This window comes from Macrotis lagotis, chromosome 2 (genome assembly GCF_037893015.1).
Source record: "Macrotis lagotis isolate mMagLag1 chromosome 2, bilby.v1.9.chrom.fasta, whole genome shotgun sequence".
NCBI lineage: Eukaryota > Metazoa > Chordata > Mammalia > Peramelemorphia > Peramelidae > Macrotis > Macrotis lagotis.
The window spans coordinates 205,695,706-205,721,697 of record NC_133659.1 but is presented as its reverse complement, the minus strand read 5'-3'; the positions used below and the strand labels follow the sequence as shown (position 1 = coordinate 205,721,697).

General features: G+C 42.5%; 2 protein-coding genes across 4 annotated transcripts in view; one reads left to right on the top strand and one right to left on the bottom strand.

The window, feature by feature from the left end:
• Nucleotides 1–13,599, top strand: part of KIF19 (kinesin family member 19) — a 68,706-nt gene extending 55,107 nt beyond the window's left edge. For 2 of the 3 annotated variants that reach the window (XM_074224641.1, XM_074224643.1), the window contains 10 exons: nt 3,322–3,496; nt 3,711–3,909; nt 4,286–4,556; nt 4,822–4,943; nt 5,585–5,901; nt 6,229–6,340; nt 6,447–6,528; nt 7,036–7,433; nt 8,662–8,821; nt 9,112–13,599. In XM_074224641.1, the coding sequence (XP_074080742.1) occupies nt 3,322–3,496; nt 3,711–3,909; nt 4,286–4,556; nt 4,822–4,943; nt 5,585–5,901; nt 6,229–6,340; nt 6,447–6,528; nt 7,036–7,433; nt 8,662–8,821; nt 9,112–9,215 (1,940 nt within the window). In that variant the 3' untranslated portion in view covers nt 9,216–13,599. The remainder of the gene's footprint in view (nt 1–3,321; nt 3,497–3,710; nt 3,910–4,285; nt 4,557–4,821; nt 4,944–5,584; nt 5,902–6,228; nt 6,341–6,446; nt 6,529–7,035; nt 7,434–8,661; nt 8,822–9,111) is intronic. The other variant, XM_074224642.1, reaches the window with a different exon arrangement.
• Nucleotides 7,907–24,878, bottom strand: BTBD17 (BTB domain containing 17). Its single transcript, XM_074224644.1, has 3 exons — nt 24,421–24,878; nt 16,218–16,494; nt 7,907–12,804 (listed from the first exon to the last, which is right to left on the bottom strand). Exons 1-3 carry the CDS (start codon nt 24,503–24,505, stop codon nt 11,721–11,723), a joined length of 1,446 nt encoding a protein of 481 aa, XP_074080745.1. The 5' UTR covers nt 24,506–24,878; the 3' UTR covers nt 7,907–11,720.
• Between the last annotated feature and the right edge of the window lie 1,114 nt (nt 24,879–25,992).

The following is a 25,992-nucleotide window of genomic DNA, read 5'->3' as shown; positions in this document are numbered from 1 at the left end:
ATTCTACCCCAAAGACTAAACTTTTACTTTTTTTTGTCATGACTCATTATTATCATTATTTGGCATGGATAATAATGACAATAATAATAAAGCTGCCCTTCTCATAGCACTTCAAGGTCTACAAAACACATGGAATCATTATCTCACTTGATCCCTACAACTAGAGATTATTGTTCCAAATATACAGATGCAGAAAGTAAAATCACAGAGCTAGGCCACTCAGTAGATAGAATACTGGATTTAGCATTAGGAAGATCTTAGTTGGAATCCTGCCTCATACACTTACTAGCTTTGTGACCCTAAGCAAGTCACTCAACCTCAAACTACCTCATGTTCTTCTTCCTTAAATCGGAAATAATCATAGCACCCATCTCCCAGAATTGTCATGGGGATTAAAGGAGATATTTGCATAAAGATTTTACAAACCTTAAGCATTATATAAAGATTAGCTAATAGTAAGTAATAGTAGTCATAATATAGTAGCAGTAATAGCAATAGTAGTAGTAGTAGCAGCAGCAGTGGTAGTAACGTAGTAACAATAATAATTAACAGTAATAGTAATAATATAACTAGTAATAATAGTGGTAGAGTAGTAGTAGTCACAGTAATAGTAATACTAGCAGGGGCAGCTAGGTGGCACAGTGGATAGAGCACTGGTCCTGGATTCAGGAGTACCTGAGTTCAAATCCAGCCTCAAACACTTAATAATTACCTAGTTGTGTGGCCTTGGGCAAGCCATAGTAACACTAGCAGTAGCTGTAGTAACAGTAGCAGTAATAGCAGGAGCAGTAACAGTAAGATAGTAGATACAGCAGTAGCAGTAATATTAAACTTAGATGACAGGATAACTAACTGTCCAATACAGAATCTGAACCCAGATCTCATCCAATTCATAATTCAGTAGAAGCCTATAGATGTATCTATAGAAGTATATACATCATTTGGGGCAGCTAGGTAGCATAGTGGATAAAGCACAGCCTTGGAGTCAGGAGTACCTGGGTTCAAATCTGGTCTCAGACACTTAATAATTACCTAGCTGTATGGCCTTGGGCAAGCCACTTAACCCCATTTGCCTTGCAAAAACCTAAAAAAAATAAAAACAACAAAAAAAGTATATACATCATGGAGTACTTAGTCATGCCCTCCTGCTTAGATATTCAAGACCCATTCACTGTCAGAGGCAGAATAGAAATAAGGTAGAGATCATTTAGCCCAACCCCCTCATTTTACAGGTTCTGAATAGCTAAATGACTTCCAACCTTGAGAGGTCACACTTGGATGAAGGAAAAGATATGCCACAAACTGATGCCACAGAACTGGTTAGGGTCACCTAACATGTTGGATGATGGAGTCAGGATCCAAAAGGAATATGAGATTTAATAGGATTAATGTAAGGACATACCCTGGAGCTCAGAAAATCATCTATACATGTAGGGGATGAGGAAGTTCTGTGGAAAAAAAAGATGAGAGTTTTTCAAAGTGGACTCCAAGCTTAATACAAGTTATAGCCTCCCTACTGCCTTACTCAAGAAAAGCACCAATTGGGACAAGTTCCTAACCTGGGAGTTGGAAAGGATCAAAGTGAAAATGTACTAGTCTGTACTGGTATTAGGAATAATGACAACAATAATAACAAGGTAGTGTTTTTCCTTTGGAAAGCATATTATCAAGTGAGACAATATGTCTAAAATGCTTTGCAAGGGATAACCACAAATCCTGCTTGGTCTTGGGTTATAGAGGCTTTGAGTTCAGGATAATATGGAGATTCTAACCACTGTCTTGATCAGACCACAGCTGGAGAATACTAACACAGGGCATTATGTCCAGAGGAGGGCAACCAGAAGGGAAGGGTACTAAAGACTGTGGCCCATGGAAATCATTTGAAATCAACCACTCAGAATTCTAGGGACTATGCTAAGTGCTGTAGATGTAATGAAAGCTTCCTTCTATACCTCAAAAAAAAAAAAAAAAAAAGAAGCCCCAGATATTTAGCCCAGAGAAGGCTTAGGAGGAACATGACAGTTGACTTCAGTCATTGAAGGGTTGCCCAATAGAAATGGGATTAAATTTGTCATGATTGGCCCCAGAGGCAAATACAAGGGGCAATGGAGTTAGAAACTGAAGAAAGTCCAGGTTTTAGTTCAATGATTGGACTAGATTTCAATGATGTAAGGAATTCCCAGAGAATGCACCTCCCTCTACCAATGCAGGTAGCACCTTTTCTGACTTATAGTCTCAGCAAGGCATCTGTAGTCCTGAGAGATTCAGTGATGTACCCAGCATCTCATGAATAGTATCAAAGGTTCATCTCAAATTCAGGTCTTCCTGGCTTGGAGGCCAGCTCTCTGTCCAATACATCATGGCTGCCTCTCTTTGGAGGGGATCTAAATGGAATCAATAGGTTTCCATTTATTGGAATTGCTTCAAAAGGAGGCTGGATAATCTTTAATGGATACTATTGATAAGGGGGATCCTGTTCTTGAAACAGAAAGGTCTGAATTCAAATCCAGCCCCAGACACAATACTAGTTGTGTGACTCTGGGCAAGTCACTTAATCTCTGTTGCCTCAATTTTCTCCTCTTTAAAATAGAGATAATAATGGTATGCATACACACTGGAGTTGTTGGGGGGATCAATTGAGATAACAATTATAAATCATTTATCATAATGCCTAGTACATGGTGAGTACTACATGAAGGTTAGTTATTATTATTATTATTATTATTTTTATTATTATGCCTCTGAGGTCCATCTCTGAGACATAACTAGCAACTCTGGTGTCCAGGACAAACAGCTTAGAGTCTGGGGCTCAGGCAGGGAAATGATAAAAATGAGATTTGAACATGTGACTTCTACCTTTCAGAAAGATTCAACTCTCTCCTTTTACAACTAAGGAAAGTAAACATCAGAGAGAAGGAGACCATGTAGTAGGTAGCAGGGTTAGGTTGCCAAGACTCCCAACTCAGTGTTCTTCCTATTATGTTGCAAGCAGTTGTACAAGGGAGGAGAAGGGAGACACTCCATTTGAAAAATAACCAAGCCATAAACCACAGAGACACAGAAAACTGTAATAAGTTAGAAGTGTTCAAAGGTTCTTGTGGCACCCCTGAAATGTCTGGTGGGAATGGGGAAGCTGGGAGATGGGAGGGCTAGCAGTGATGTAAGTGGTTAATGGGGCAAGGCTCCTTGTTAAATGAGAGGCAGATTGGAAAAGATGGTAGCTTGAGAAAGGAAGAGGTTCCAGATGTGTAGGGAATGAGAGGGAGGGTATCTCCCTGGGCAATGCTGTCTCCAACTGCTCCCTCCTCATCTTTGGGGCAGCTGAGGTCCAACTTCATAGCTCCCAGTTTGAGCAGCTGGAGATGGGACAGCTGCGGGGGCAGCTCCTCAGTGCCTTTCAGGACCAGATGGATGTCCGCAGGCTCCTGCTGGAATTGGAGAACCATTCCATGGAAATCCAGATTGATACTTCCCGTCATCTGCTAACTATTGCTGAGTAAGTATACAGCATTCCTTGACTGGGATAGTGCCAAAAGGGTGTTCTGGTCCTGGTCCTCTTCATGGACCTTTTGATCCTCCTGATGGTTACCCCATCCCACCCCTCAGATCTATGGCATGAATCTACATGTTTCTTATGGGTCAGTAGCCCTATGTCCATATATCTAAGACTCACACCCTGTATCTCCCTGGGGGGGGCTGTTCTGGGGCAGCTGGGAACAGGAGAAATCTCGCCGCACACTCAAGTGGCAGGAGGAACAGCGGAAGGAATCGTACAGTAAGGATGACAGTGAAAAGGATTCAGACACAGGTGATGACCTGCCAGATATCCTGGAGCCTCCAGAGGTGACCTCAGCCCGAGAGAGCATTGCTACCCTGGTAGGGGAGCAGAAGAAACTCCGAAAGCAGAAGGTGGTCAGAGGCTTGGGGAAGTGAGGGCAGTTTCTCTGGGGCACAGTCAACACAGGGGTCAGTTCCAGGCCTTACCATGTGAGATGGGTATAATCTATAGAATGGTCCCTAGGGAGGAGAGCAGGGTGGATGTTACTGGTCTAAAGGGTGTATATGCCCTGGAGGTGGTTCTGGAAGAGTGGGGTTCTCGAGAGGCTAGCCCTGGTCCCAGTTCTAAAATTCTAAAATTCATCTTAAATGAAGCAAAGATTGGTACAGCAGGATGATGTTGAAAGAATTTACTTATTAAGGACTGAAATAGAGGAGCAGGTCCCCTAAACTGAATTGTTTCCCCTTTTTGACATCACTCTCCCCTCCTGGCCCTGGGTCCCCTTAGGCAGAACTGGAGCAGCGATGCCAGGATCTGAGAACCCAGGGCCGGAGGCTAGAGGAGATGTTGCCACGTCACATTGGTTCTCAGGAGCAGCGAGAAATCCTGAGCTTACTCTGCAGGGTTCATGAACTAGAAATGGAAAATACTGAGATGCAGTCGCATGCCCTGATCCGAGACGGGGCACTCTACCACAGGCGGGAGGCCATGCATCGTCTGGAGCAACACCGGAGCCTCTGTGATGAAATCATCCAGGGTCAGCGACAGATTATTGATGGTATGATCTTTCCCCCGTCTTCCAGGCTTCCCTTTTCCCCAACTCTAAAGCTTGAAGCCACAAGCTCTCCCTGGCTCCCTGGTTCTCTGACTCCCTCCCTATTATGTAGCCCTTTCCTCCAATCTAATAGTTCCAGTTCTTGAATCTCTGAACCAGTAAGGAAGTAGCTTTTCCAGGGTGGCTGTTCCTCTTCGTATCAGCCTCTCCCCGAGAACCAAGGGTTAGAGGCTGGAACTTGAGGTGCTAAGAGAACCCCTCCCTGCAGATTACAACCTGTCTGTCCCTCACCACCTGGAACAGCTGTATGAGCTCTACCAGCGAGAGCTAGAGGAGGGAAATCTGGATCGAATGACCATTATGGACCAGGCAGCCTCCAGGGCCTTACAGGTGTGTGGGAATATCACTGGTAAATAGAAGCAGAAATGATACATACAAGTGCCCTGAGGGAATGAGGGGAGAGGTGGCCAGCTGCCTGACACCTTGAAGGGCAAGGTGTAAGCCCCCATAAGAGAAGAGCCGGCTTACTCTAACCCCCAATATCCCTTCAAAGAGGATTTCCATTCCTCCCACCTTGGATCAGTCAGTACCCAGGGTGAGGAGTTCCTGAGCCTCTCCCTCCTCTAGTGAATCATCCCAGGTCAGGGGTGAGGGGCTTATTTTTAAGATGTCTTCTATAGAGAATTTGAAGAATTCAAGTGCAATGTCAGATGCCTGACCAAGAGCCCCAGGGATTCAGGTCATCAGGCAGAGTTTCCAGGAGCTCAGATGACTCCTGAGATTCCTCACTCCCTGACCCCAGCAAAGTACACATTGAGACATATTGGGGAGGAGGGGAGAGTAGTGGAATAGTCCTTAATATCCTGCAATGGAGTTATTAATAATAATAATAACCACCACAACACATATATGTAATGTTTTACAGTTTGCAAAGTACAACACCATAATGTACAATGCATTTTATGTAGTCTGAAGTTTTATGTATATGTGAGTTATCATCATTGTTATTGTCATCATCATTATTATTACAGGACCCTGGGCATAAGCCCCATTACCCCTGGAAGAGGCCAGACCCACTCAGAAGAAAACCTGACATGCATGTTTATAAAGCTGCTAGTCAACTCCTGCTGCATCTTCCCCCGGGCCAGGTCTTCTCACTTTGTGTCTCTCCCCTCACCACTCAGGAAAGTTCATTGCCCAGAATTCCCCCAGGCCCTGGAGAGAACACACTGGCCCTGGATTCAGATCAGGAGAGTGTGAAGACCCTGGGCTCTGAGCCCCAGCTGGTGCCACGGAAGGAATGGCAAAAGAGCATACTCCCACCTCTTAATGTGGGTGATTCCGAGAGGTAAGGTTGGAGATCCCAACCCTGTGGAGTCCATACCCAAAGACCATGGGACTTCTTGCCCTGACATGGCTGAAAGTAGGTGATGCCAACATAAATTAGGGGTTGGGAAGCCTTGTATTGCCTTGCACTGAAGGACAGAGAGAGCATGGGCTAGTGAGTTAAGCCTTCCTGGATTCTGTCCTCACTTGGATAGCCAACTTCTCCCTGGTAGGAATCCGTGATTCTTGAGCTTGGGGTGCTAGGATACCTTTGCCTATGGAGCCCCATTTCTTTTCTGAATATGGTAGGGATAACAATTATCTGCTTCTTCACTTCTCTTAACCACAGTGAGGTTAACAAGGTGTTTAAGGCCAGTCCCAATCCTCGGGCCTGGCAAGTGAAGAGTTCAGCTGTGTTGACACCGCCACCCATCCAGATTAATGGCATGGTTACCCAGGAGGTAAGTCTCACAGCACCTTGCCACCTGGCGTCATAATGAGACCTAAGAGTCAGGGTTACTTTAACTGTCCTACTGACTCCTTCTTTCCCACCTCCTCAACCTACAGGACACACCCCAGGACAGCAGTCGCATCAACTCATCCCCAGACAGCAGTGAGAACTTCCCAGCGATCCCTGTGTCTTATAAAGGTGACAACCCAAAATTGAATTGGATTCCTTGGGCCTCTTTCTCCCACCAAATTCACATCTCTTAACCCATATCCAGTCACATCAGAGCAGAGATTCTTAACCTGGGGTCCATGGAGCCCCAAGTCCTTTGTGAATAGATCCCAGGGAAATGGAATTTGTTTTCTTAATATTTTAACATCTGCTTTTCATTATAATTCATTTCATTTATAACACTATATATATTTCATTTTGGAACTTGTAAAACATTCTGAGAAGGGGTCAAGATACAAAGAACTTAATCCAGAGTAAGGACTCTGCATTAAGTTGTGAATGGAAGAGTAGAGATTATTGTTCCCATTCTACAAGGGGAAATTTAAAGCAAAAGAATTTCCCAAGGATTTAATTTGAAGCAGTTTGGGATAGAAACAGAAATTTAAAATAGCTAACTCCTGAAATATGGGTCTGAGGTTCAGTTTTTTGGTTCCTCCCCTTCCTCTCTCCCTCCTTCCCCAAATTCCCCTGCTATAGAGAGGAAAGAGATCCTATCTGACACCAAGAGCATTGTGGTAAAAGCAGCCAGGCGGCGGTCACGGGCACTGGGCCCAGAGAAGCATCAGCTGCTGGTTCCAATGATGGAGCCCAGCAGCCTGTCCTTGCACTCCCTGAGTGAGGCAGATGACGGCCCCCCACCACCACCACCTGCTTGTAAGCGCCTGCCAAGCCCCATGATACAGCATACTGTCAGTGAAGACAACCTGTCCAGCAGCACTGGGGAGACTCCATCACGGGTGGCCAGGCGCCATGGTGATGCCCCGGGTCTTTGGCTCCGGGGCCAGAAGAAGAGTCTGGGTAAAAAACGGGAAGAATCACTAGAGGCAAAGAAGAAGAAACGGAGGTCCAGGTCCTTTGAAGTCACAGGACAGGGGGTAAGACCAGAAGGGCTCTGGCAGGCAAGTTATTACTGGCCTGTCCTGAATAAACTGCAGAACAGACCAGCTGCCACCTCTCCAGCTCCCTGCCACATGCTCCACAGCCCACTTCAAGAGGCCCAACCTGGAAGTGATAGATATTAGGGTTCTTTAGAGATAGATTCCACCCCATCCAAGGGCATAGGCTCAGGTTCCTGGGATGGGGTGGGAGTTTTTGTAGTTTCAGGAGAAAATATTATGAACTCCATGAGAAGTAATATGAACAGAAATATTACTAGGGCGGGGTGCCCAAATTTAAAGGACACTGACTGTGCTACTTCATTAGATAGAAACAACTGAGCTTAGCTAATTAACGTGAATAATTAGGTAAAATAGAAAGCTACTCCTGATTTCTCCCCTGCATGATTACGGGGGGGGGGGGGGGAGTAAGTGTCTCCTAAGCCTAGGTCCCCCCCCCCCCGTTCCTGTCACTAGGATCTCAAGGTTTCTGTCTTCCTACTCCCACCAAGATGGGGTAGCGTCCCAAAATCTTTTACCCATTATTATGAAGTCAGTGCAATAATAATATTGGGAAACCTCAAAGGGCCTTGCCCTGGGCATAGCTTTCTCCAGGCCATTCATTCTAAGACACTATCAGATAGTATTTACACCATTCCATTTTGTCCCTCATTCCACAACTACAGTGAGATCAGACGGAAAGATATCTTTGGAAAACCCTGCTGGTAGAAACTCTGCCTCATGGAAATAAATGTGTTTGCTCTGCTGAACAAAAAATTGGACAACCCAGAACAAGGCAGATTGACAGACACCTAAAACTCTTGACTTCTCAACTCTTCCTCCCCATTTGGACAGTCTTGCACCTCACGTTTCCCCCACACTTTTCCCATAGATTCCAAGCAGAGTTCTCAATTGGTAGAGTTATCCTTGACTTGAAAATCGAGGTTTCCAATATTACCTACCTCCTGGCAGAGGAGTGATGGACTCAGGGTGCAGAATGAGACATGTTTGGGAGCATGACCAATGTGGGAATTTGTTTGTTTGGCTGTGTAATATTTGTTACCAGGTTTTATTTTTCTTTGTTTTTTCAAAAGTGAGATAAGGAGAGGTGTGAGGAGAAAAATGTCTTTGTAAAATTGAAAAAAGTTTTAAAAACAAGAAAATGAGGTTTCTATTCATTTTTGTCCTCCTGCCTAATCCCACTTTTCCATTCTGTGTATCCACTCAGCTATCACATCCTAAGAATCATCCCTTGTGCCCCCGCCCCCTGGAAAGCACCTCAGACTACAGGATACCCATCCCTGGTAACTCAGTACCCAGTATCCGGCATCTGAATAAAGTTGCACTGCCCCTCGCCAAAGTCAGGCTTCCTCCAAGTCAGAACACAGGTCAGTGTCCCCTTTGGGAAAGGGAATAAATTCATGCCAAGGCACCTTTAATGATGAACCTTTGCCAGTCCATCATGAGGGTGTTCTCAGGTGCCCTTAGTGGGTTCAGGTGTCTAACTCTGCTAAGTCACCTTGCTGTAGAGATGCTGAAAACCCTATCTGTAGATCCAAAAGCTTGTTGTCCCTAAGGTGAGCCTCTGCAGAGATCAGGAACATTGGCTAAGCAGAGAAGTCAAAAGTAGATGCTGACTTTGCTTAACTATTTATAGTCACCTTTTCCTTCATTGCAGGTCCTGGGGACTCAATGCCCCACACCATGCTAGCTGCTTCCAGACGAGCTACCTGTGGTCCATATCAACCCCAGGGCAAGGATGGACGTTTCCGACCTAACTGAAGATCTCTAAAACTTGGAACCAATCTACCCCCAAGAATGAAAAGGGAGAGAACTGGGAAGATGGAAAGACCAGGGATGGAGGGGAGTGCAATGGGAGGTGACCTGGGCAGTAGAGAAGGAGATGTCCAGGAAACTGTTACCCCATAAACCCTGGTGGAGTTTGTGTCCTGGAGTTGCTAGAACGAAGGTCATCCACCCTTCCACTTCAGATATATCAATGCAACCAGGGAATGGGGTAGGGGACTTGCTGGAGAAAGATGATCCCTAAGAAGGAATCCCTAGAATGGCCTGAGAGAAATCAAACCCCAGGGTCAGAGCTCCCTATGCCTCCCTATATTATACTGCACAGAACTGTGTTGCCAAAGCTCTTCACCCACCATCTGGTTTCAGTGTGGTTAGCAGGGCTTCAGGCTGAGCCTCTGCAGCAGGATGGTGGGAAGACAATGGGGTCCTGGGGCCAAATATTGCACAGAGGTGTTGGAGTTGTCAGATTTGGGGGAAAGGGAATCCAAGAGAGAGCCTGATACTGGTTTTAAGAATCTAGGCTATGTATTGGAGGTGGAGGCTGAGGGTGATGGTTCAGTTTTATCACATCACAGTGACTTTCCCCCCTACTTTTTAACAATAAAAGTTCTACTTGAAGTTGTATGTTCATGTTTGAGATCAAAAGCATAGGATCAGGGCAGTTAGGCAGTACAATATAGAGCCCAGCCCTGGAGGATCTGGGTTCAAATTTGACCTTAGATACTAGCTGTGTGACCCTGAGCAAGACACTTAACTTTAATCTCCCCCCAACCAAAAAAAAATAGCAACTATTTTCCCAGGGGTTGATCCTGGGTTGATCTTGACTGTGAACTGACAAAACTAAAAAAGATGAGTCTCAGGGCTCCATGCCCTGCTCTGCCAAACTCTTTTGTATAGCAGTGATAGAGACTCTGGTGGCCAATTAATTCCTAAGTTCATAGATTTTGAGAACTGAATAAGCATTCTAGCCTAACTCTCCTCCTTTTGCAAATGGGAAAATTAAGTGATTTATCCAAGGAACAGAGTCAGTCTTGGACCCCAGGTCTACCCCTCTATATTTCCTTTTTCTAAAACACACTGTCTGCTTCTAAATACCAAAGTGCTTCAATTTCCCAGAAAGGAAAAAGAGTGTCAGAGATTTAGCAAGGTCTGTTTGCCATCCCTTCCATGCCCTGTCATCTCCTCCCTGACTCAGGTCCCTGGCCTATCTTCCTTTAATGCTCTGCTCCCCTGGAGTCAGGAGTACCTGAATTCAAATCTGGCCTCAGACACCTAGCTGTGTGGCTTTGGGCAAGCCACTTAACCCCATTTGCCTTGCAAAAAATCTTAAAAAAAAAAAGAAAGAAAGAAAGAAAGAAAAAGATTTTTGGTCCACTGGAGTCATTGAATCTAGATGATAGGAATGCCACAAATATTAGGATGGCCTGACCTGAGACATTATCCCCACCCACACCCCACTGTCCTAAAGTTGCCTAAAGAGGAAGCATGGGCATTGTGAATGAAGGGTTAGACCAGGAATCTAACTAGACCTGGGTTCAAAACTTGTCTCCAATATTTACTAGCTCTGTGACCATGGAAAAGTCACTTAATCTCTCTGAAATTCAGTTTTCTCTACTATAAAATGGGTATAGTAAAAAATGTACTTATTTTCCAGGTTGTAAGGATCAAATGAGATAATATATTCAATAAAACGCTTTGCAAATCTCAAAGTATTATATAATAGTACTAGTAATGTTAATAATAATAAAAATAAACTATGTGCTAAGCACTTTACAGTTATCTCATGTGATCCACACAACAACCATTGAAGGCATGTGAGATTATGATTATCCCCATTTTATAATGAGGAAAGTAAGCCAAATAGGGGTTAAGTGACTAGCCCAAGATTACATCACTAGTGTATCTGAGGCCACATTGGAACTCGGGCCTTTCTGACTCTAGCACAGGAGTTATTATTATTGTTGTTGTTGTTGTTACCCAACTCTATCCCCTCTACACACCTAACAGTCAGGTAGCACATTGGACAGTAAGACAGAGATTCCCTCTACACTAATGACCAATTCATGGACTGTATAAGACCTACAAAATCCTTTGGTCTGGAGCTGCCAAGGCAACCACAGATGAGATTCAAAATTCAATAAATCTAGAAACTTTTTAGGGGTGAATTAATTAAATGTTTGACCAAACATAACAGGCTAATTTTAAGTTGATAATTTTGTATATAATGATGTTATAAATATCCAAATGATCCTTGGCAGAAAAAATGTTCCCCACCCCTGTTCTACATCAGGACCAAAAGCATAGACCTAGCTTTCTTAGGGGCCTTTAATACCCTAATCAAAGTCTTTTGGCCATATGTCTGGCCACCATTCCAGAAAGTTCATCTACTTGTGATCACTGCCATTCATGATTATCTCATTCTGGGGAGTCTGTGGAGGCCTTCTCTTTTTCCTTCCCTCATTCCCTCTCTGCTTCCTTCTATTACTTGTGGATCCGAATGAGACTATGATAGATGGGCTTGATAATGAGATGCAGATGAAGGGCGTTCTCCACCAGGTATTCAGAGTTGCGCCGTTGTAGATCAGTGTGGGCCAAGAAGTCCCCAGACTCATCACTACTCTGATGGAAGCTATAAGCATGACGGATCAGAAGCCGCCCCTGCTGTCGAGCCCCCACCAGTACTGTCTTCTGGAAGCTCACGCCAGCAGCATCCCCACTGATGCTGGCTGGAGTCACTACCAGTCGGGGTCGCCCATCCTCAGGGCGAGCAGCTGGCAGGGCAGCCCCAGCAGTATCTGCATAGACAGGTCGCAGACTGATAGGCAACCAGCGTGGGGAGAAGAGGACATTCCATGTCACTCGCCTCCCTGCATCATGTCCACTAGGGCCCAGTTGTGTCTGGAAACTTGTGCTTCGGTCATCCCTGGCTGGGTTGCTAATGACCCATAGGGCCCCCCAAGCTGGAGAGAGGTAGTTGCGAGGCAAAAAGGCACTACCATTGACATCAAAAAATTTGGCATAGTGGAGGGGAGAGGCTGAATGGAACTGGTAGGCCTGCAGGAGGAGATCACCCACAGCCTCTCCATGAAGGGCCAGGGCTGGAGACTGGGCTTGTAGCTGAAACAGTTGGGCAGGTGGGATCATGGGGTATCGAATGGCCCTAAGTGCCTGCTCAGCCACAGGTGTAGGAGGGCGGACCCGGCCCAGCCAGACTTCCAGGGCCTGGAAGAGCTCTAATTCATCCTGGAGCACCAGGTCAGAACGGTCTAGGAGTTGAGCCAAGAGCTCTGGGGTCACTTCCCCCCACTCAGAGCTCCCAACCACAGCTGACAGGTTCCAAGCCAGGAACTGGAGGCAGCTCTCCCTGAGGTCTTCATTGCCTGTTAGTGCCGCATAGTGGTACCAACCTACAGCTGGGCCAGGGCCCCCCATCTCTCCTGCAAGGTGTGACTTCATGTACTCAGCTATACCCTGCTGAAGGGAAGTCACTCCATATTTGCTGGCCAATCTGTGCAGGGGGATGGCCTGAGACATCAGGAGAGACAGCTCTCCACAGTATAGATACCTAGAAGGGGAGGAAAAAAAGAAATTGTGTGGACCAAGCTATGAAGTCAGACTCACTGTCTACTTTCCCATGACCCAGGAAGGGGAGGACCTGAGGAAAAGATCCAGACCAAGGGTGGTAGAGAACTCTCTAAGGATTTCAGTACCAATTCAGATATGATAGTTGAAAAAAAGAATAGACCAAATTCTCATCCCTTCATTAGAATTACAGACAGAGCTGGGGCCTTAGAAATCATTTATTCTACCTCTGTTATTTTACATTGAGGATCATAAATTTTTTTTAAACTTGTCAAAAGTCAAATTTGAACCCAAATCTTCTCCAAATCTAGAGCTTTCCTCTTCAGCATACTACATCTTTTCTTCCTCCAGTTAATGTATCTTCCCACTACCCCCTCCCCCACTACCACCACTACCACCACTACCACCACCACCACTACCACCACTACCGCCACTACCACCACTACCACCACTACCACCACCACATCTCTCCTCCTCCCTCACCAATCTTCCTTGTATTTCTTTCACAATCCCACAAGATTGTCGCATCTTTCTCATTGTCTTATCTCTGTCAGTACCTTTCTCTGCATGACCCTTTTTTCCTTTTGCTGCCTAAAGTGGGGGATTGTATGAAAGGATATCTAATCTTCATTCTAGCTCCAACATTCTATGGGTCAAGAATTCCTGTCTGTTTCATGGCACTGTCTTGTTCTTTCACTGTTCTCATTATCTTCCTCCTCTGTCTTTCCTTGTTTCATTAATCTTTGTTACTGCCTCTCATCTCCCTTATTATCTTTTATCTCCCTTATTGTTTTCTTCTTCTCTTCTCTTTTCTTTTTCTTTCTTTCTCTCTGTCTCTGTTTCTCTGTCTGTCTCTCTCTTTATCTATCTATTGTCTGTCTATTTACACCTTTCTCTATATCTATATATTTATCTATTTATCCATCAGTCTGTTTCTAGTCATCTATCTGTCATAGCTATTTATATTTTAGCAGCTACGTGATGTAGTGGATAGAGTGCTGGCCCTGGAGTCAGGAAGACCTGAGTTCAAATGTGACCTTGAATACTTACTAGCCATGTGGCGCTATGTGGGAAAGTTGCTTAACCATTTTCTGACTAAATTTTCTCAGTAAAATGGAGGTAACAATAGCACCTTCCTCATAGAATTGTTATGAGAAACAAATGAGATAATATTTGCAAGCACTTAGCACAATACTAGGGACATAATAAGTGCTTAATACATGTATACTTTCTTCTATCTCCATCTACTTAGCCATATTCATCTGTCTCTATCCAGCTAGATATAGCTATCTATTATCTCTATATCTCTTTAATGAGTGATTATGTGCTTATTATTATTATTAATAGTATAAACACTCAAGAAATACAAAATAATAATTCAACAAAATATAGAATTCATCTTTAAAGAAAATGTTTACATTAAAAATATTTTTATTTTGGTTGGAAAAAATAAAATCAACTTTTTTTCAATTCATCTGTCCCAAGTCTTCTTTCTAAATTATGTCTGTGTATATATAAACTTTTATGACCTTTATTACTTTTTTACTTTTTTATTATCATTATTTTATTACTTTTTTATTTACTTTTTTGGTTGTTGTCAATGTGTGTCATTCTTAGTCTGCCAGGTTCGCATCACCTTGTATGAATCTCTTTATATATTCTCGTGATCTTCATATTTATTACTTTTATGGAATAATAGCATTATATTAACATTGGGTAATTTAATCAGCCATTCCCCAATCACTAGACATATAAGTTGATTTTCCAAATTTTTGTATGCTTTTTTTTATATTATAAGCATGCTCTCTCTTCTTTCTCTGTCTCTGTCTCTCTTTCTCTCTCATAAGGTGCTAAGATCACCACCTAATTGTCTTTGTTGTCTCTGTCTCTCTTGTCTCAATATATTTTCCTGCCACTCCTCAATGGGTTACAACATGCAGATAAGTCTATCCAGAGATGGAAAGGTAGAAAAGAAAAGTGGATTGATTACCTAGTGGACAGAGAATAAGTGGTCTCCAATCCATGAAAGACTCAAAAAAAAAAAAGTAGTTTTGTATTGTGATGATGATAATGAATGATGGTGTTTGTCCTTCATTCTCAAAGAAGACTATGACATCAGGGAAGTAATGCCATGACATGTATGTGAATTAGATTTAAATGAGGAAGTGCTAGGCAAAGTCACCAGTCTCATTTTTCAACTCTGGATCTATCTGGATTCAGTGGTCAGATATGGATCAGCATAGATAGAAGGTTAAGTGATTTACCCAAGGTCACACACAGTGTCAAGTGGCATTGTAATAGGCAGTAGGAATACAATACTAAACCAGGAATTTTTGTGCAAATTCATTTGGGGCTGAGAGGACCATCAGGGCACTATAAAGTGATATGACCCAGAAAGTTAGGCCTGTACCACATGGGGGTTGGGGAAGAAAATGGGCTTTTGGAGAAGCGTATCATAGCACCGGGATATTGTAAGATACAGACCCCTACAAGAAGCACCCCCCCAAAAAAAGTCAGGGTCCTGGACCAAAGCTCTAATATGCCCATGCTAATATACCTCTGGGTACAAATACTTTGATCCTTGCAATTGCTTAGCAAAATGCTATATACATAGTAAAAGGAGATTGTCTCAGTTACAAATAGGAGTGGTCTACATTGTCTAGCTGAAAAGATGTCATTTTGCCTACTAGTTGGGATATGATTATTTCTGGGGGCCCCCAAATGAATGTCAATCACCAGAAAAAAAGATTTAGGAGACTTGGAAAGGGGAAAGGATATCTCTTATGATACTCCTCCCTTACCCCCAAGATCCCAAAAGAAAGACCCTGTTGGGGTGGCTAGGTGGCACAGTAGAGGGGTGGCTAGGTGGCACAGTGGATAAAGCACAGGCCCTGGAGTCAGGAGTACCTGGATTCAAATCCGGTCTCAGACACTTAATAATTACCTAGCTGTGTGGCCTTGGGCAAGCCACTTAACCCCATTTGCCTTGCAAAAACCTAAAAAAAAAAGATCCTGTTGAACTTAACTCCCCAATACCCACAGAAATACCCTAATGAACTTGACTCCCTCAAGACCCATAGAAAGATCCTAATGAAGCTAACTTCTCAAAGACCCAAAGAAAGACCCTACTGAACTTAACTCCCTAAAGATTCACAGGAGCACCCTAGTGAACTTGAATGCTCAAAGACCCCAACAGAAAGACTCTTATGAACTTGACTCCTCAAAGACCCATAGAAATACCCTAATGAAGCTGATTTCTCAAAAGAACCCTACTGAACTTGACTCCCTAAAGATTCACCCAAATACTCTAGTGAACATGACTCCTCAAAGACCTCAACAGAAGGACCCTGATCCCCAAAGAACCCTGCAAAAGGATCCTAAGGAGCTTGACTCTACCTGATAAATTTGTCAAAGACAGCAGCACAGTCCCTGGGTTCCTGCAATGTCACCTCACTTTGATTGTACAGTAGACCCTGGAATACTTCACTCTGCAGGCCCAGGAGCAGCCGGTGAGTGTGGAAGATGTGGACTTCATCTGTACCTGCAGCTTGCACCCGCAACACTGTGTCACTCTCATTTCCCAGTTGTTGTAACTCCTGCAAGCGCTGCAGCATCGTCAAGGAGTGGTTTATCGAGGCATCTGCTGCTTCACCAGCAACGTTTGCTTTCTGGGCTAGGGAGGGAGAAACACAGACTGACTGAAGGGAAACACTGGGGTAGGACTAGGAAGCCCCAACAAGGTCCCCATGAGGAGGGCAGTGGCTCAATGGCAGCTGCTTACCCAGGGAGTCAAGGAAGCATTTTTTCCATCAACAAGTAATTATGAAGTGCTTACATATACATAATACAAAAAAAAAATCTCTGCCCCTCAAAGAACTCATCCTAATGGAAAAGACAACATTTAAATAACAAAGATAGATATGGAGGTGATGAGAGGTAATCTTAGAAGGAAGGCTCTAGCAACATAGGGGATGGGAAAGGCTTTCTGCAGAAGTTCGCATTTTGAGTAATTTATTAATTTTTATTCTCAACTTAACATATGCCAAATCCTTAATATGGAAATATGTCACACCTATGTGTGACTACATATGTATAGTCTTTATCAAATTGATTGCCTTCTCTAGGAACAGAGAGGGAAGGAACATACTTTGGAACTCAAATTTTTTTTTAAATGTTAAAAATTGTTTTTACATGGAATTGGAAAGAAATATTTAAAAAATAAATGTTAAAAACAAAAAATGGCAAACCCATATATGGTAGAAGAGAAAAGGGGGATCATATATGAAACTGCAAATCTCTATTATGAACTACTCTGCACAGCTTGTTTTTACTTTTAAATATATTAAATTAGATTTGTAGCTTTCAAAACTGTCCTGCTCTTCTGTTTTTTTTCTGACCTTCCTTCTGTTTGTTTTATGCATTTTTTAAAAGATGCTTCAATGATATTTTTCCTTTTTTTTTTTTTTTGCTAATTACCCCTTTCTCCCTACCACATTTTAGTCTCCCTCCACAATCACAGGGGAAAAAAATGAAAAAGAAAAGACAAATAAGCTAAGACTTGGAGGAAACCAGGGGAATTAAGAGGCAGGTATAAGCCTGGAGAGCATCCCAGGCATGAGAAATAACCATCACAAAGACATAAAGTCAGGAAATTAAGTCTTATTATAAAGAATAACAAATGGGGTGGGGCAAGGTGGCCAGTGAATAAAGCACTGACCCTGGCATCAGGAGTACCTGGGTTCAAATCCAGTCTCAGACACTTAATAATTACCTAGCTGTGTGGCCTTGAGCAAGCCATTTAACCCTATTTGCCTTGCAAAAACCTAAAAAAAAAAAAAAAGAATAACAAATGGGCTGGTGTAACTAAATCATAGACTTGGTGGAAGAAATAAAACTTAAACCGGAAGGAGAAGCCAGGTTATAAAGAGCTTTCAGTAGCAAGCAGAGGACTCTTGTAGTTGATCTTGAAGGTAACAAGGAGCCACTGAAGTTTATTCACTAAGGGGCAGAAGGATGACATGACCAGACCTACATTTATTTTTTTTTAATTTTAAAAAAATGTATTATTTATTTATTTTCAATATTTTTTAAAATTTTGAGCTTCCAATTCTTTTCAGGCCTACACTTTAAGAAATTCACTATGGGACAGCTAGGTGGCGCAATGGATAGAGCACTGGCCCTAGAGTCAGGAGTAACTGAGTTCAAATCCAGCTTCAGATACTTAATAATTGCCTAGCTGTGTGGCCTTGGGGAAACCACTTTTAAAAAAAAACCACTTAAATAAAAAAAAGTTAAAAAAAAAGAAACTCACTATAGTGGTTCAATGGATGATTGAGTAGGGTGAGGTTGGCAGTTGTAGATGCTTTTAAGTGTCTATAGATATATGAGAAGGATCTGCATGGGAAGCTTCCACTATGAGAATTTACACTGAGTTAAAATCTTTCTTCTATGATTAAACAGCTTTACCCACCTACTTGTAACTTCTCACACACAACACACCATCTTCTGGCCAACATGTTTTTGTGTTGGCTTGTCCCTCATGCCTGGGATCTTTATCCCCTCAACTCAGATCCTTAGTTTCCTTGCAGAAGTCCCATCTTCTGCAAGAGATCTTCTCATTCCTTCAGCAATTAGTGCTCCAATCTCTCAGATTACCTTCCATCTGTGCCATTTATATGACAGCCAGATGACTCAGTGAAAAGAGTTCTAGCCTTGGAGTCAAGAAGACCTGAGTTCAGATGTTTCTCAGGACGATTGTCTTAATCTGTTGGAGAAGAGAATGCAAACCACTCTAACATCTTTACCAAGAAAACACCATGAATAGAAGGGTCCATTAGGTCATGAAGAATCAAATATGAGTAAACTGAACAAAAGTAACAACTCCATCTATATCTAACAGGGGAGTTACTTTCTTTCCCATTAGAAAGGGACTATTTTTGCCTTTGAATCTCCAATAAGTAAGAAAGCACTATATAAATTATCATTATTATTTGTAAGCCTCAGGTAGTTCCTAAAAGATACATAGAGATTAAGTTCAGGGTCACACAGAAACTAAGATATGAGAGTCAAAATGTGAACCCAGGTTTTTGGAGGTCTAAGTTCAGCTTGCTGTTTACTAGATTACTCCTGCTGTGTGATTGTCTACATGCGTAAGTACCAAAGAAATATTGGCAGAATGGTGAGGGGCCTCTAAGGATCTGCTCATGGGCATAGGTCTTCAGGCATCTCCAGGAATATGAGAGCAATCCGGGCTAGTTGAACAGAAGAGTCTTCCTCTGTACACTTCCTGAGATTGGGCACTCTTCATGAAGCAGGATGTTACAAGGTATCACAGAAGCAGTGAAATAAGATGGGGAGAAGGCCATGGTGGAAAGGAAGGTGAACGTGCATTTATTTTGCTTCTTTTGGTTCTTCTCCTTCATTCTTGAGGAAGTCCAAAATAGAGTTAGTGTGTCCAACTGTGGCTAATCAGAACAATACAAACTCTGAATGCCCTACCATAGAACGGGCACAGATAGGCTATGTGAACAATCTGGAGTGTCCATGGTATCATAGAAGCAGTGTAATGAGATGGGGAGGAGATGGTGGTGAAAAGGAAGTTAAGTATGTATTTATTAAGCTCCTTCTATATACTAGCAGTTATCCTATGTAGTAGCTGTCCTTTGATTTGGAAGAAGACCATGACATCAGGAAAGTGATATCATGACTTGCACATAAGATTGATTAAAGTGAGGGGGCTTTGTGCAAAGACATGAACCCATGTGAATTCAGTGGTCTTAGTGCTTTTTCAAATATCTTATCTGAGCCTCACAACAACCCTGGGAGACAAATGCTATTATTATTATTATTATTATTATTATTATTATTATTATTATAATCATTATTTCTATTTTACAAATGAGGAAACTGAGATAGTCAGAAATTAAGTGACTGATCTAGGTCACAAAGTTAGTAAGGGTTTGAGTCTGAATTCAAACTCAACTCTTCCTGCCTTCAGACCCAGTTCTCATTCACTGCATTATCTAGGAATCAGAATATTAGGCAGAAGGTCTAATGACTTTGTCAAAAAGGCACTGAACTCCTCAGAGTTTTGTTTCCTTTCTCAAAAAAAACCCCACCAAAAACCTGTCAATAATTCTCTGAGTTGCCCTTCCCTGGTCAGGAACACCTGTCCATCTCACAGGGCTATTGGAATCTTCAAATAGGATCTGAAAGCATCTTGCAACCACCAAGGGGCACAATGCACTCACTACCTCTGAGAACATTCACTTCACTTTTTTCTGCCTCAGTTTCCTCATTTATAAAACATGGAGGTTTTTAACCAGATGACCATGTATATATGCAAGCTAGTGGTAGCAGAAATAGTGGTGGTAATAATAGGCAAGCCATTCAAGAGGCCAAGGCTATTCTTCCTACTCTGGTGTTAGTTGTACCTGGATTACCAGTGGATCTCCTCTAGCTCTTACAGAGATAATAGAATATTAGTTAAGAGCTTGACATAGCAGTTTAAGGTTTGCATTTACACATTGTCTCCTGCATCCTAGCAACAATCCTGAAAGGTGGCTGCTATTCCTCCAAAGAGGAATTTGAGTTTGAGAGAAGTTAACTGAATTGCTCATTGGAAGTCATTGAGGGAGTATCCAAAGCAGGATTCATGTGTTTGTAACCCCAATTTTGTCACAAGTTGTCTAGGTCACACATAGACACACACACACACACACACACACACACACACACACACAGACTTTGGTCTAAAGTAGTTGCTGACTTGATTTCTTTAACAAAAGTTTTAGATTCCTTTTTCCATAGTTGCACAAGAATTTGAAGGAATTTAGTTTCGCTCAAAATCAGAATTAGCAATTCTGGATCCAGTTTTCAGGAGACTATCTTGTGAGGGAAGATCCCCGATCCATTTAAAGCCGGCCACATAGTGGAAAGGATTTTTAGAATGCTTTTATTCTACTAGAACTAACACCACAGCTACAGGCTAAATTGCATCTGCCTTTCACTCAGAGGTATGCTGGAGGCAGCTCTGACTTAAATTTTCATTGTGAGCATTTACACTTCAGAAATCATCTTTCCTTATATATTAGGGCTTGATTTGTTTTATTGCCTGGAATTTGTTGTTGTTGTTGTTGTTATGTGTCTGACTATTTATAACCATATTTGGGGTTTCCTTGGCAAAGATATAGGCATTGTTTGCCATTTCCTCCTATAGCTCATTTTACAGATGAAGAAACTGAGGTAAACAGGGATAAATGACTTGCTCAGGCTCTCACAGCTATAAGTGACCTGAATCCAGACTCAGGTCTTTCTGATTCCAGATTCAGCATATAAGTGCCACCTAGCTGCCCTATTGTATAGAAAGTGTAAATAATTTAGATTAAATTTAAAAGTATATTGCATTTTGATCAACGCATAGCATGGAAACAGTGTAAAGATGATCAGATTGCCCTTACTGGGGGGGGGGGGGAGGGAGGGAAACTGTAAAATTTAAAACCTTATCAAAAAATAATAGGTAGAAACTACTATTGTATATAATTGGAAAACAAATAAAATAGTTATATAATAAAAAAGTGTATCATATACTTTTTTTACTGAAGAGCCAGTAGTTAAGCATTTACCCTTGTATTGTTCGATAAACATTGCTTAAATTCAGCAGGAAAAGAAGGGGGGCAGCTAGGCGTTGCATTGGATATAGTACCAGTTCTAGAGTCAGGAGGATCTGAGTTCAAACCTGTTGAACAAAGTGCGAGGACTATTCCCTTTAATTTAGAAAAAAAAACAACAGATAGCTTATTGTCTGATCTTGTTACCTCTTAGACTTCTCTTCTCTTTAAGGATATGATTTCTCTCTCATCACACCCAATTTGGATCAAGGTACAACATGGAAACAAAGTAAAGACTGACAGAGCGCTCTCTGTGGGGGGGAGGGGGGAGGGAAGCAAGATGGGGGAAAATGTAAAACTCAAATAATATCTTTAATAAAAATAAATTTAAATTAAAAAAAAAACCTGACCTCAGACACTTAATGATTACTTACCTGTGTGACCTTGGGCAACTCACTTAACTCATTGCCATAAATAAAAAAATTTTTAAATTTTTTTAAAAAAGAAATATAGTAGAAGGTTCAGAAATGAAGTCATCATCAGACTGTAGACCTGATGACCACAGGCTAATAATAGTAATCATAAGTTGCATTTTACATAGTGTTTTAAGTTTGTAAAGTACTTTACATCCATTATCTTATCTGAGCCTCACAACACCCCTGCTTTCACTTCATAGGATAGGGTTCCAGAGAAGTGCCATGCTTTGACCTATAGACAAACCTAAAGTAAAAATGAAGCAAGTTATAATGGACCTTGAAATGTGGTCTTTGCATTGTAAAGTGTATGAATATATTGGGGTAAAGGAGAGAAAACTGCATAAAAATTCCAAATGATGGTAACTTCAGCAGTAAATATCCCAGAGAAAAGAGTGTTATTCCACTGTCAGTTAGTATTGAAATCCCAGTATATTTAACCTTTTACAGAGTACTTTGCTCACTTTTTTTGTGATTTTTATCATTTTACAGAATACAAACTAAATTTTTCATTTCCAAGTTATAGGGAAGTGCTAGATGAGGACTCTATTACCAACCCACAGGTCATCACCTTATCTGCAACTTTATCTAAAACTAAGATTTTAGAGACTTACCCAAGCTACTGAGAACCTAATTGATTTTCTCAGAATTATAAGCCCAATACATACAGAAGTGAGATTTAAACTCAAGTCCTCCTCATTTCTGTCAACTCTCATTTACTACAGGTGCCAGTGGTGTCAAATTCAAATTAGAAGGGGGGGGTCATTAAATTATACATAAGGATCCCGGCAGGCTATATAATGATTTAGAAATATATATTGGGGCGGCTAGGTGGCACAGTGGATAAAGCACCGGCCTGGGTTCAAATCTGGTCTCAGACACTTAATAATTACCTAGCCAAGCCACTTAGCCCCATTGCCTTGCAAAAACCTAAATATATATATATATATATATATATATATATATATATATATTAACATTTTGTTGTTTAGTCATTTTCAGTCATGGCCAACTGCTCATGACTTCTTTTGGGGTACTGGAGTGGTTTGTCATTTCCTTCTTCAGCTCATTTTACAGATGAGAAAATCTCCAAGACCAGCTTGCTATCCAACATGCCACCTAGCTAAATATTAACATTATCTATGATCTATTGTATTTTATTTACAGAGTGAGAAACAGTTTGAAATGTAATTGGGGAATATTCTCACTCTGTGGCATTTGACACCCTCTGAACTATTCCACAATGCCCCAATATCCTTAATAAGTTATTATTGCCCTCCTCTCATTTTATAGGTAAGAAATTGAAGTTTGGGTGGCTAGGTGGCACAGTGGATAAAGCACTGGCCCTGGAGTCAGGAGTACCTGGGTTCAAATCCAGTCTCAAACACTTAATAATTACCTAGCTATGTGGCCTTGGGCAAGCCACTTAACCCCATTTGCCTTGCAAAAACCTAACAAAAAAAAAAGAAAAAGAAATTGAAATTCAGATAACCTAAATGATATTAATAGTCCTATAACTTGTAACTGATCTGGACCTTGAATGGTTCAATGAAAGAGTTTAGAATCAGAGCATCTTAGTACCTTTGTGACCTTAGGCAAGTCACTTCATTTTTATGGGCCTCAGTTTTTTCACCTGTAAAATGTGATGGGAGAGGTGAGAATTAGAATAGACGACTTCTAAGATGCCTTTCATCTTAAATCTAAGATCCTATGAAAGGAGGTTTCATTGTCCTGATTTCAAATCCCTACTCAGACATTTACTAGAAGACTCTGGAAAAATAACCTCTGTCAGACTCCATTTCCTCATCTGAAAATGGGGATAATAATAACATATGAATATCCAATGAGATAACACTTACAAAGTGTTTTACAAACTTTAAAAAAAAAGTTAAATGTTAGTTATCATTATTATTATGACTCCAAATCTAGTTAGAGAAGGAAGGACTGGGGCAGGGAGGGAATAAGAAAATAAAAAGGGGGGAAGGGGATTAAAATAAAAGCAAGTCAATTCAGACAGAGCTCCCAGGATGCCCCAAATCAACTTTTAGGGGGGCAGGGAGAGAAGGAAAGTAAAGCTTCAGTCTGTTCTCCCCTGTCCCGATGCCAACAGCTTCTTTTCTGTCCCTAAGCTGACTGAGTAAAGGAGGGGGAGGGGAGAGTTATTCCCCTTTCTTGGTAAGAATATGAAGAAAGGAAAGATGAATGAAAAGATCTTTAAATTCCCTTCCAACTTTAATATTCTATGAGTTTAAGAGGGAGGGCAGCTGATCAGTGAGAGCCACCCTGTCTAGGATACTTAGAACCAGCTTCACTTCACAAACTATCTCCCCATAGTATAGCCAGCCCTGTGATAACCAAAGGACCCCTCACTACTCCTCCCTATCCAAGACCCCTTCTATCAATTCTTGGAAATGCCATGGTGGATTCCACATGATCTCTCCCACTTCCTAACCCCTACCCCTCATCCCAAAAGGGAAAGAATTCCCCTCTGGTCTCTCTACCACCACCAATCCTTACCTGCATGCACAGCCAGGCCCAGTAAGGTCATGGTGGCCCAAAAGTTGCCCCAGGGCCCGAACTTGGAATGATGAGTCCCAGGCATCTTGTGTCCTCACTCCTAACCCCAAGAGCCAGTTATACACCACACTGCTGCCTTCCCAAATGCCCTGGCTCCTTATATAGGATCCTGGCCTTTGGTGGGGAGCAAGTTCCCCTCCTTCCTCCCCTGCCTCCCTCCCCCAATCTATCTTTGCCATGGATTGGTGGAAACTAGTCTCAGCTGTTGCCCAGACAACCATTTGAGCTTCAACATGACAGCCGCCAGGCCTATTGTGTTGACCAGCTAGGCCCCTGAGAGGGGCAGTGGACCCTCTGCAATCCCCAGGCCTTCCCACCTGCTCTCAGAATGTGCTTTTCCTTTCCTGTCTTCCCTGGGGTGATGAAAGCCCCCTGGAGGGCAGGCAAGTCAGAAGAGGTGGGAGTTTCTGGGGCCTCTGCCAATCCCTAGTCAAAGATGCCTCCTCCACTCCCATGACCCAGCCTGTTGCCCCAGCAAAGAGAAAACCTGACAGCTCTTTGGCAGGAATGCTAAGGAGAGCTAGGGTGAATTGGCTGCAGAGATGGGCATGAGAGAGAAGAGGAAGGAAACTGGATGGACTCTTAACACTTGCCCACTGGTGGGTCTTGGACTGTTTCAACTTCAGAGTCCGGTTTTCCAGGCTAGGCCTCCCTCAGGAGGCAATGACTTGGGGGGGGGGGGGGTCCTCCTCAGGGCAGGGTGGGCACATTATACTGTGACCAGGTTATTGGGGAGATTGTCCAGTGGTTCCTTCTTTTGGAAAGATGTAAGTTTGGTTAAGACACTTACCACATCCTCTACTCATACAAAGGAATCCTGGAAGGTTTAAGTTTATGTAGGTAACCTTTCCCACTGATGCTAGTTGACTTTTTTGTATGTTATATCACAATCCTCCCTAATACCTCTTCTCTAGACAAACTTAGGACCCTGGCCTAGGACCTAACAAGGCTTCTCATTACTCTAAAGTGCAAATTGTTATCTGGCACATTTTTTTTCCCAGCAGCTCCAGAAGCCCCATTCCTCAGATGGGGAAATTGAGGCAGAGCTCAACAGGGTCATACTGTTTGCTGGTAGAACTTAAATGATCAGTAATTGGGAAAAGTCTGACCTATGTGCAATGTGCAATACCTGTGGACCTCTCACCTCTGCAAAGGGACAATGAGTCAAATGGAATGGAGTGGATCCAGTTGCTTTTCAAAGCAAAGGTATTGGAATAGGAAGAGTCGGCATGGAGGGCTGAGACACTCAAGATCTGGGAATGGACCCTGACCTCCACACATCAGGGAGTCTTTTCCAGCCCAAATGCCTAGGTGCCCACATGGCACAGTTCCTCTCCATTAGCTCCTCCTTGGTGACCTTAAGGTACCTGTCCTACTCATTTTTCCTCCTTCAACAAGGTCCATGAGAGGGCATACATGGGTCAGTGGTTCTGCTCTCTCCACCCAGCAACCCAAAGATCAGATCAGTGCATGGCTCTCTAACTCTGCCAGTCCTGCCCCCTTCCTGGGGCC